The sequence below is a fragment of the Chelmon rostratus genome, chromosome 2, assembly GCF_017976325.1.
Source record: "Chelmon rostratus isolate fCheRos1 chromosome 2, fCheRos1.pri, whole genome shotgun sequence".
In the NCBI taxonomy this organism is placed as follows: Eukaryota; Metazoa; Chordata; class Actinopteri; order Chaetodontiformes; family Chaetodontidae; genus Chelmon; species Chelmon rostratus.
The window spans coordinates 6,188,546-6,200,836 of record NC_055659.1 but is presented as its reverse complement, the minus strand read 5'-3'; the positions used below and the strand labels follow the sequence as shown (position 1 = coordinate 6,200,836).

General features: G+C 39.6%; 1 protein-coding gene across 1 annotated transcript in view; it reads right to left on the bottom strand.

Annotated features, from left to right (window-relative positions):
- LOC121617955 (plasma membrane calcium-transporting ATPase 1-like) overlaps positions 1-12,291 on the bottom strand; it is an 83,792-nt gene that overhangs the window by 26,835 nt on the left and 44,666 nt on the right. The window contains exons 3-7 of the mRNA XM_041953156.1: positions 11,152-11,349; positions 9,742-9,999; positions 8,848-8,973; positions 8,007-8,132; positions 4,226-4,261 (exon numbers count right to left, since the gene is read on the bottom strand). Coding sequence (XP_041809090.1) covers positions 4,226-4,261; positions 8,007-8,132; positions 8,848-8,973; positions 9,742-9,999; positions 11,152-11,349 — 744 coding nt within the window. The remainder of the gene's footprint in view (positions 1-4,225; positions 4,262-8,006; positions 8,133-8,847; positions 8,974-9,741; positions 10,000-11,151; positions 11,350-12,291) is intronic.

Sequence of the window (12,291 nt, the reverse complement as noted above, 5' to 3'; positions counted from 1 at the left end):
GTTGTACGGGACTGTGTTATGTTTAGAGGTGTTTCTAATTTTTTTGTCCCCCCATTTGCACACACGAGGGGGGTAGAATATTAGAGACACCTCTCAATATAATGCAGTCCAGTACAACACCATCGCTAACTGTGGCCTCAATGTAAGTAAGTTATTTAACACCTCTATGACAGAAGAAAAGCTGTCATTACACTGACTTAATGTTTAAGACGTAACTCCTGCTTGTGTGCTGGGACAATAACTCTAGCGACTTTTGTTTTTCACCTTTTGTCTGCTGACTTCTGACAGCAGGACTTGAAGCTCAGCAGTGGGAAATCATTTTCCTTATGTAGAAATTCGGAGGCACAAAACATACACCACCAAATGAAGAAAGGGTATCCCTAATATAAGTCAAAATGAGGGATTCACAACATGGCCTGTTTGTACACTAAACACTCTTATTAGCAAACCTGATGGAAAAATGCAGAAGAGATTTAGGATAAGAATACTGAAATGTTCTTGCATGGGGTTCAATGTGTCTGAAAAACAAATCTGCTCAGATTTTCTCAAAGCTCTCTATTGATATTTTGTGGAAAATTTCACTAAAGCAAAGGCAATGGCAGTGTACCTTTAACGTGAAGTGATGTGGTTTTTGGACACTTTAATCCTTCACTGTCACCGTCACTGTCTCACTTTGAGTTTTATCAGTTTTATTCATGATGAAAAGCTCCCCACGCAGAACTTTGCTAAAGGGGAAGTCACTTCATGACAGCATGACCTCAACAAGACATTAAGACATTCTCAATGTGGGGATGAATCTGTGTCACACCAGGAAGCTGTGAAGCTTTATGCACATGGTCCACTCTGAAGACAAGCCACAACATAGAACTAACCGACACAGCTGCACATGAACAGGACTGAGACCCACTGACCAACCACAGAACTATAAACAGGCGCAGCACTGAACCATGGGAGAGCGCACGGCGGGCAGCGGGGAGGGGGTGTCTGACAATCAAAAAGAAAGCAAGTCAACAAACAGAAGATGAACTCAAAGGATCACCCCAGAAAACAAAAAACGACAGCAATGCAGAACCACGACAGAGAGAGACAGGAGGAGGTAGAGGAGGCTGCAGAGCTGTGGAGGCTGCAGGAGACTTCAGCAAGACATAAAAATAACAGAGAAGAGGGAGAGAGTCAAACAGTGATTACAAGACAACATGAAGTCCTGAGCAACACCCTGCAAGGAGGCAACAGTGAGAGAAATGAGAGGAATCAAAGGCGAAAAGAAAAGAAACTGAAGATACACAAACGGAACAGACGACAGCCCACAGCCCACTAATACTGCAAGGGTGCAACTCCCACACACACCGACAGCTTCGCTTCAGCCAAAAACATCACGCACTGTTTGGATCTGCTGTTTTTTCTCCACGGTGTCAACAGAAAGTCACATTCATCAGAATATAACCAATGTGCTGAAATGTGTCATGGGAAAACTATACATGTAGCCTCCACAAATTCGAACACAACGAGGCCTGAACTTTTTTTTTTTAAACTCAACACTTCCTGCACAGATGTTTCAGATTAAAAGCCCTCCAGCAGCTCACAAGACAAATTGCTGCTCTCCTGGTCGGCTTTTAATTTGAGTTAATGGATGTTAATTTAACATTAATAAAAAAAAAAACAACAATACTGAAAACAATATAGGTGTTAATAATGACGTGACTCTGTTGTTGTACTGATGGAACTCATATTAAGAAACTTCCCTTTCTTCTGATCTGCTCCTGCTTTAATTTGTTGTTGATACAAAGTCAGTACTTCCACTGCACCACCTGTACAATAACTGAGTCACTGCACCACTCTTTTTAATTTACTAATTATATCCTGTTGCTTCTACTTTGCGGTTTTTTCTATCACTGAATTACTTAACAGTTAGTCAATTAACTTCCTGCGCAAATGTTTCACTTTAAAAGCTTTCAGCAACTCAAAGTCATAATTAAAGGCATAATTTAGAGCTTAAATGATTAGTCCATTCATCAACTAGCTCATCAACAGAAAATTAATTGGAAATAATTTTAATAATTGATTAATTCTTAAAGTGATATTTCAAGCAAAAATGTCAAACATTGTGTAGTTCCAGCTGCTCATTGTTTAGATTGCACAGTTTTTATTTATTTCTTTTTAATATATGTCTTGTCACAGAGGTTGAGAGTAACGTAATTTTGATTCTCTGTTTGTCTTGTACATACTGCAGAATTGACAATAAAGCTGACTTTGACTTTGACTCATTGGTGATGACACCTTTGGGTTTTAGGTTGTTGTCTGGAAAAAACAAGAAATTTTGACAATGAAAAATTGGGCTTTTAAAAAGTGTGATGGTAAGATTATTCATCAAAGAAAATAAACCTCACAAATGCCCTTTTTCTTTGAAGGCTTTTAGTAAAACATCTGCAGTGTGTTGAGTGTTGACGCTCACTGATAGCAGTTTTACAATGATTTAAAAAAAACAGCAAAGTAGAACTGTATGAAGGTATCACAGAGGTATCGCACCATGTGGTATGTGTGTTCAACGCCAACTGTGGGAGTTCACTTTAAAGGTGCACTGGTCATTTTCTTGGCCACTAGGGGGCGAAGAAGAACTCCACCATAAACTGACAGATACACAATTCCGACACATCATAAAGTGCAAACAGCTGCCTCGTTCTACATCCGGCAGACACAAACAAACATTATCATCCCACTGGAATCGTGTGAAAACGGCTTCCTGCTGCTGCGGGAAACATGGCTGATGAGGGCGCTGAAACTAAAACCACACAGGAAATGTGCTGTGAAACCAAAACTAGGAGCTAAAAGAGGCCAACAAGCTCAAAAAAGCTGCAGAGTTGGTGAGAATAAGGTGTTTCAGCAGATTCTGTTCTCTGTGAGATTTTAGCACAGGTCAACCATGACTGCAGCTCTGTGAATTATTTCTATGGGCAAAATGAGCACGATGAGCGTCCAAGAGCAAGGAGTGTGTGTGTGTGTGTGTGTGTATGTGTGTATACATCAAGAAGCATTCTGTCAGCAGCAGATGCTCAAACCATGGGAGGTTGGGAGGAGGGGAGCTGTGTGTGTGTGTGTGTGTGTGTGTGTTTTGTGTGACAGCTTGCAGGGGAAGTTGGACATGTGTTGGATCACACGGGACATTGAGGACGGTTGGCTGGTCGAGTTTGGAGGTTGGAGCGATGACGTCATCAACACAAACACGCAGTCATCGCATCCATTTAATGTTAAATGTTTAAAGGCACTGAGGAAGCGCTTGATTTCAACACAGTGTCGCCCATGAAGAACACCTCAGAGGTCAGACTGTGGTGTTAGAGTGACCATCACTGATGCAGTTATAGTTGTGCTTTAATTCTCAGAGTGCGCTGGGGCATTTTGAGGATAGAAAATTAGCTTTTGCAAGCACATAAATTATATTTTGTAAAGACTCAAACTCAAAGAATCATTTAATTAAACAAAAATTGTTTTTTGTCCTCAATAAATAAGTGCACAATGATGATGCATTTCCTCTCTCCCAACATCTCTGTGTGCTTTCAAGTTCGTTGTTCAAGTCTCACCAACAGTTCATCCAGTTTTGCTTGTATATCATGTTTTTGAACCTTTATTAAATGATGTTTGGAGGTTAATGTGTATGTTATTAGCTTGTATCATAATAATCTATTAATCACCTTATCTTGGAAGGCAGCTTGCTAACTTTTGCCAGCAGCTAATTGAGCTAGTTGGCTAATTATGTTTGGCTGTGTGCCAAGGAAATATAATGGTTAAAGAATTTCTTTTAGCATGTGGAGCTGTGAGCTGTGAGCTGAGTGTAATATTCATATTGATATTTGACTTAGTAAATACTATAAGCAACCGTTGGGCTGCGACTAACAGTTACTTTCATTACCAATTAACCTGTGATCATTTTTTAGAACAGTTTTCATGTCTCAACGCACTCTCAGAATTTAAGGCACAAATATAATCCCATAGTCACCCATTGACAGTTACCATTACGACTGTGGACGCTGTGATTGGCTGTCAAAGACTTGAAGGTTGAGAGTTGCACCCTTTTACAGGTAAAGCAAGGCGAGAGAACATCCCCCTTTATACAGCAGAGAGAGAGATGGACTGGACACTCCCCTCCTGCCGCTGGGTGGAGGGTGAGGAAGGGGAGTAACAGGGAGGATGGAGGGACAGAGAGGGACAGATGGATGAATGGAGGGGTTACCTTTGTTGCGATTTTCAGGGGGTCCTTGTTTTTTACCTGTTCGGACAGAGAGAGAGGGCGGAATGCTGATAAGATGGCTCAAAGGAAAAATAAGATCAAATCAAACTGAGGGAGAACACAAAATTCAAACTGATAGAAACCCACAGGTGTGTGTGTGTCGTGTGTGTTGTGGGCAGGAATGGACCAATCAGAGGAGAGAGACGCACAACTTCCTGCTGCAGAGAACCAATAGCTACAAGGTTTGACAGCAGACCAAATCAATTTAGGAAATTTACAAAAAAATCTAAATAAATTTAAATGTAGAGATCAATTCAGAAATTAAATAAATAAACATAATAAACATTAAACAATAATGTATTGAACAAATATACATTATTGGTTTGATATACCATAATGCTCTGTGTACTCTGACAGTTTTATACGTACTATCTTATTGTTTAAATGGTGTACTGCTGGTGTTTATGTTATATATACTGTAGCTACATTCATTAGTAGACAACCTCAGCACTGTTTTTAATTGTATACTCATTTATCTTTTAATAATATATCTTAATAATAATTTGTATCATAACATTTGGTCAAGCTAGAGCCGTCGCTCTACGGATGAATATGTTGGTTGATCCACGACTGGTTTAGACTGAAATATTTTGACATATTGGACGGTTGGCCATGGAGTTTTGAACAGATGTTCATGTTGCCCAGAAGAGGCATAAGGAGCGACATTCCAAACGGTCAATCTGAAGGTTAACAGTCTTAGTTTTCCATCACATTTTTACTCACTGTGGGCTCGTTTTTCACTGTGCTGCACCTCTATAGTACCACTATGGAAGTATAACACATTTATAATATAAATGAATATAAATTATAAATCATAAAGAAAGATAAAACACAAGTTGTATTTATTTATTTTCCTCCTTCAGTTCAGTCAAGGTTTTGTTGAATTGTTGTCATGTGACTGAAGGTCATAGTGAAGTCATTCATAGCTTCCTAGTTGTGCAGAGGAGCACAGATTTTCAGAGTTTTTACAGGATCTTGCTTGTGCAAATGGTTCATTTTTAAAAATTTTGAATGAGACCTAGAGAACACAGTGATCTTAATGAGATATCACTATTTAGAGGTTTGCAGGACATGATTTGTTGGAATTTTGAAAATATGATGCTAATTTCGTTTTTTACAGTTTCTGGATATGATAAATGTGTAATTTTTCAATTTTCTTTTGAAGAAAACTTTCAAATCTATCGGTGGTTGTGGGGTTCAGAGGGTCAAACACTTATTGTGAAATTACTGGACTAAGCTATAAGTTCAAACGATGTGCGTACTGGTTCAGGCTGTGTTAGTTGTTGAGAAGACTCAGACAGATGTGGTTTCCTTCTTTTACTACACAAACTGAATGCTGACCTTTCTGGCTGTTTTTCACATGTAATGTAACATGCATCTTAACAGAGCTTAACATCTGTCATTGATCCTTGTCAGCTGTCAAGTAGTAAATGTGACAGGTGCAGGTCAGGTGTATGTTCCTCCTCAGGCACATTAACTTACTGCTGTTTTAATATGGAGCTTTCTGCTTTGATTGTGAAAGAAGGTGTGGCAAGGTCACAGCCAACATGAACACACACACACACAAACACATACACACTATCTCTCTCTTTCACTCTCACTCTCTCTCCCTCTCTCTCTGTCTCTCTCTCACACACACAGCTCTTTGTAATTCAGCTGGTGGCTTGTGATTGATGACAGAGGCTAAACTGCTAGTGTGAGTGTGAGTGTGTATGTGTGTGTGTGTCTGTGTTTGTACATAGTGGAGGCTCTTATGCTTGTAAGATAACCGATGGGTGTGATTTTACATGAATGCATAAGCGCACGCGTGCATGTGTGTGTGTGTGTGTGTGTGTGTATATTTGTGCACAGTTGGCTGATGCAGCCATTAATGACGGTAAAGTCTGCTGTGTGTTTGCTGTTACCAGAACATGTATTTCTGTCTTTGTGAGGGCCCATGAAGGAGTCTGGACCATTTTGGAAAGTGAGGACATTTTGCCCAGTCCTCACTTCTTGGCATTTGAGGGTTCTAACTGTTTTTAGGATTGTGGTTAGAATTTGGTATAGATTCAGGGTACTAGGGAATACATGAATTCAATAAAGGCATAGACGTACAGATCGAAACGCTCCCTCTTCTGCTCATTTTCAGTTTGAATTCAGTTGAATCAGAATAAAAATCTTGTGGTTCTCCTCATTCCTGGTTTGGTTTTAAAATCACTGAAGGCCGAAATGTAAACCTGAGCGTCTCTCTCCGCTGAGCTGGTACATTCAGCCAGTTCACAATGAATGCCTGACAAACTCAAACTTTAGCCAATAAAACAAATGATCAGACAAAAACAAACTCAAGAAAAAGACATGAGTAAAAGGGGGTTAGCATGATCACAAGCAAATCAAAAGCAATAGAGACCGACTGCAGAAGCCTGTTGGTTTACATCAAACTGCTCTGTGATAGTACGATGATCATCTGGACTTTGGCTTTTGAAGGGTTCCACTTCAAAAAGCAACTGTATGTGAACAGAGGAAGGTCGTTTGGCATTTTTAACCAACATTACATCACTGTGAAATCAATACCTCAGTATAGTGGTGATAAACTACCATGAATAAATGAGACCACAATGTAGTGTTTATTTAGGTTACCAGACTCAGGAAAAACAGATTTTGTATTTTGGTGGATTATTTTGGCCTTTTTAAGGTCTTTGTGGAAACAGTTCAGAGCTTCAACTGACTGAAAAGTTCACAATAACACATTCATTTGCAAGTAGGCAACAAAAAACGTATTGTTGCAATGCCTGCCAAGCTTCCCATGCAACAACTGCTCTGTTTACAATGATAGTGCTATTAATCATTAAAATCATTAGCAATATCCGTGATTTCAGACACAAGTAAGCAAAGCAGCAAATCACCAGGTGATGATCTGTGCAGAGGCAAGGGAAGAGCTGTTTATCCCAAACACCATCACATAGTTTAACAAGAAAAACACATATGATCAGATATATTTCTTTCCACACAGTCTTGAACATTATCACTGTAGGTAGTTAGCTAGTTAGCCAGTCATGCTAATGTTGGCAGTTTATGCTGAGTACGAATGATGCCGCCATACAACTCTTTGAATGCAGAGTATATCTTTTGCTACAAAGCCCATGTACAATGCTTCAACATTTGGAGAAATCCACACAAACACAGTACTAGAACACTGTTAGAACACCAGCAGGCCTGCCATACCTTGTTATGCTTGCTGAGCTTTAATTGGATAATCACTGTTTCTAGAACAGTTGTGAACTTGGTCTGGTACAACTCTCTCTTGGTCAAATCTCATGTCAGTTGTGTTTAATTGTTGTTCATCAGATATGATCACTGCAGATAATCTCATCCGTGGTCTCATTTATTCACTGATGACTTTTGTGATCAGATTGAAGCTCACTAACATTAAAATATTACAGTTAGACCCTTCAAACAGCTCTGCTGTTATCAGCTCAGACTGGATGAACTCTACCTGCTGACAGAGTCAGCTAATACAACAGGAGAAACTTGAAATCAACACCAGCTGATAAAAATGTGCAAATATTTCCAATCTGCACTGTTCAAACAGTCGAGTAGAAATATTCAGAAGCTGACACGGTGATAGTCGTCTTTCTAGCCGAACTTTCCTCCCAACACTTCATACACCTAGTGTCCTCGTATGACCTTCAACACTTCAACATGAGGTGTGTGTTCTGCGTGTGACAGGCTTTGTCTCGCGTCTTACTTTTCTTGACCTTCTTCTCTTCGTCGTTCTCGCTGGCACCCAGCAGAGTAAAGATGATGCCGGTTTGAGAGTTGAGTCCAACAGCTGACACCACCATCCTGCCTGATCCCTCCATTACGTGGGTCCCTAAGGAAAGATTCAAAGCTACAAGTCACAACAGGAACTTTGTTTGCAGACTTCACCGTGCTACTGTTCGTCTCTTCAGCTGCACCACTGAATACTTTAAAAGTAATTTTGTTGTTCAGTGTTGTTACAGTTTCCAAAGATCAATCTTAGGACCACTACTGTTTAATCTTACAGTCTGTAACCTCTTGGTAGTGTCACCAGGAGATGCTGCATATTTTTCTATGCCGATGACACTCAGCTTTACGTGACTGAATCTGCTGATGACACATGGTTATTACTGCTCTTTTCAGATGTAGATTTTGGATATTTAAGATGCTCTTTTTTGTGCACTGGGACACTACATGATTTTACACTGATAAACATATTAACAGGCCTGATATTGTTAAGTGACTTGATGTTGTTATTTTCCATATGCACTAGTCTCCAAATGTTGTTTGTATTTGTACTGTCTTATAACTATCTGTAACCTGTATGAAAGATGCTTTACAAATAACACTTGACTAATCATTTATATCGGCAGCTGGTCTGATATGGATATAATGCGCATCGATTAATTGCAGGATCTGATTCTGCATCCTGAGTCAGAGGATTTTCCTTCCAGACAAGAATGAAACAGAAACAGTGAATGTGCTTGTTGAAGGGTAGCAAATATCAGCAGAATCAATTCGAAGAAAAATCGTCAGTGTTGGTCATGAGACTGTGAGCGGGTACTCACCTGACAGCAGCATGGGGTCCTTCTCCAGAGACTTGCGGACCTGATCGGACTCTCCGGTCAGAGAACTCTCATCAATCTTCAGGTCGTTGCCTTGGATCAGGATCCCATCAGCAGGCAGCAGGTCCCCTGCAGACACAGAGGCCAGAGGCCACATTTCATTTACTCCTTATAACAGTTTCAGTGTAAACAGATTTTTGCTGTTCGCCACAGTCCTTTAATACTGTGGCGAAGGATGAACACCAAAACATTACATTCAAAACTTCAACCAAACTGTTGAGCACTTACTGTTTAGCACCGCTATTAATGCTAAAACAAGATTTTATTGCAAAACAGAGACAAACAGCTGTAATCTTAACACAGAGTCAACGTATAACAGATATAAAAAAATCCACAGCACGCTCATGTAACACACAGTCAAAGATGCTTCAGACCAAAGTTTAGCAAAAACATGAAGAGGCAGCAGATGTAAATTTGCCTTTCTTAGAGGAATCTATATTGAAGTTTCTTTCATCCTTCTTAAACATGGCCAGTCATAAACATCTTATAGCAATAGGACAGTCCTCAGTTCCAGAGAAGGGAAATCTTAATGCTCCAGCATACAATGATATTTTTAACAATGGCGTGCTTCCTGCTTTGTGTCGACATTTTGGGGAAGCAGCTGTCCTGTTCATAAAGAAATGGTTTGCTTATTTTCCGTGCCTGATCCAGAGTAAGCCTGAGGGGTAAAACTCTCAAGACTTAAAAATATCTATCATAAAGGTGCATCAATGTAGAAACAATGAGAATAACAGACAGACTGACATAAAGCAGGGACCTTACAGTTGTGTTTGAGTCTCTCTTTAAACATCTGAGGCATAGGTTTGATATTTCAGTCTGGTGACTGCGGTCTCGTACCATATTTGATCTGAGCGATGTCTCCAACCACGATCTCAGCCACAGGGATCTGGATGACCTGGCCTTTACGGATGACGGTGAACTTTTGTTCCTGCTCGATGCGACTCTGCAGCCCACGGAACTGCTTCTCCTTGGACCAATCATTGAAGGCCGTCACCAGGACCACAATGATGACCGAGAACAAGATGGCGGCGCCCTCGATCCAGCCTGCCTGGGCCTCGCCCTCGTCCTCGACACCGCCTGAGACCTGCCCACATGCTGCCAGAAGACAAGAAGATGTTGAATTAGAATTAGAGATTGGTCATAATTTTCACATTTTCAAAAGCTCATTAAATTATGAAAAAAATCAAAAAGCTAATGTGAAAAATATTTTCCCTTCTTTTCAACCTAGTTCATAGGGTGTTGTGGGAAGCAGATCACTCTTGTGTATGTGTGTGTTTGTGTGTGAGAGAGAGTGCAGTGTACCTGCATGTTATAGCAGCCACCATAAAGTACATACTAATAGTGCTAGAAGGCCGAGTATCCCCTGCTGCAGAGGAGTTTGGTGGTAGGGGGGTCAATAAATAGTCAAATAGCTCCCAGAATCTCAAACTATGAAAATAGTTTTCATTTTAATATTAGTTTCAACACAAATACTTCAGCATGAACCTACTTTCATATTTTCTTTTGGATATTCAGTTCTAGGCTAATTATGACTCTCTGTAGGATAAAATAAAATACATATTAAATCTATATATGTGATCATTTTCTTTCAGGTTTGCAACATCTGTAGCTGTAGCCAGGATTTCATTAACACTGAGGTCAAATTATAGTACATTGTAGGACAATAGATGAATGAAATATGAATAAATCTAAAATAAGATAAATATATGAATAATAAATAAAGGATGACGATAGATGAAACTGAATAAATAAAAAACAAACCAATGTCTAAAAAAGTTCAAGTCAATGAATCGATTATTGTAATAAATGACAGACAAAATAATAATATAACAAAAAGAAATTACATTACAAGAATTTACAGGTTTAATTTATTTCCTTAAGCGCTCAATTACTGTATATTTTCTGTAAATTCTATTTCCCCAACATGGAAGCCTCAGTGGTGTTTTTCTAAGAATCAAATTCTTGTGGAGAAATACCGAAATCTTGGCTTAATTATCATATTTCTGACCCAACAGTGATCTAAAAATACTGGGATCAGCTTAAAAAGGACCCTTCAAATGTTTAAATTGTAGGATGTAAACTCCCAGTCTATTAAAACCCTGAAAGCTACACACAAACAAAAATATTACTTTAAATAAAATAGTGAGGACATGACCTCAGTGTCGTCAGTTTTGCCTGTGTGGGCCACAGGCCTTTGCATTCATTCTGCCAGTGAACTGCACGAGTTCAGACTCTGTCTGTACCGACCTTCACTGTCGCCCCCTGGTGGATGGTAAAAGGACAGGCCCAGCGAGATGATGGCAGCAATTTCAAGGATTATGAGTGTGACATCCTGCAGTGCCTCCCACACCAGCTGCAGGAACGTCTTGGGCTTCTTGGGGGGGATGAAGTTTTGGCCAAACGACGTGTGACGTTTCTCCAAATCAACGGGGTTACCAGACAAACCTGCAGACATGAACACAAAACATTAATATTCACATCAAAACAGAAACCTTTTCTTAACAAAGGAAATAACTGGACTGTGTCTTGCTTTATAAACAAAAGGTAAAAAAAAAAATTGAAAAAAATCCACATTTGAAGCTCCTTGGAGTCGAGTACACAGATCATGTGCATAGATTATGTCATAACTTCTTGGAAAACAAATGCAAAATGAATTACATGAAAGACTGACAGGCTCTAACCTATTGACGTACTGTAGAAAGACGTCCTGAAAAACGTGTTTTATAAGACTGGTATCTTCTCTTTAAAAAAAGTACAATCATTGGATCCATTAAGCACTCTCTCTGTGTGTTTGTGTGTGTTGTAACTTTAAGTGTTGTAATCCAAAAGGTTTCAATTTGAAGTAATTTTAGAGTCCATCTTAGCTCATTCTGAACTCAGCAATCATTTCTGCCCCTGAGAGCCACTAAATTATTTTATCTTGGGTCCCGAGATATCATAACATCAAAACATCATCACATAGCAACAGCAGCTGTACAGAAACATGATGTGCTCTCATCCCTCATGTATTACAAGTTCAAATGGATGTTCATGCACAATAGAGAGCCAAAGTCATGACGTCACATCCAAGCAAGCCTCTGTTCCACAAGCTGCTGTAACTCAATGCAATCTTTCATTCAGCATTTCCTTCATCTGTCTTTCTGAATAAAATGAAGCATTCTGGGATTTATCGTCCATGTTCTACCGCAAGTCTGCATTTACTCCAGCTGTTGTTTGAAGAGACTGAAACCTGCATCAGTTTCTTGTGCGTACATCTGCTGCCCTGACTTCTCCTCCATATCAATAAAACTCACAAGCGCACTATTCTGAAGTCAATTTTTCGACTTTCTACTCGTAGTATCAGCTGTCTAAATACTCCCACAGCGTTGGGCCCTGCTGTTATTACAG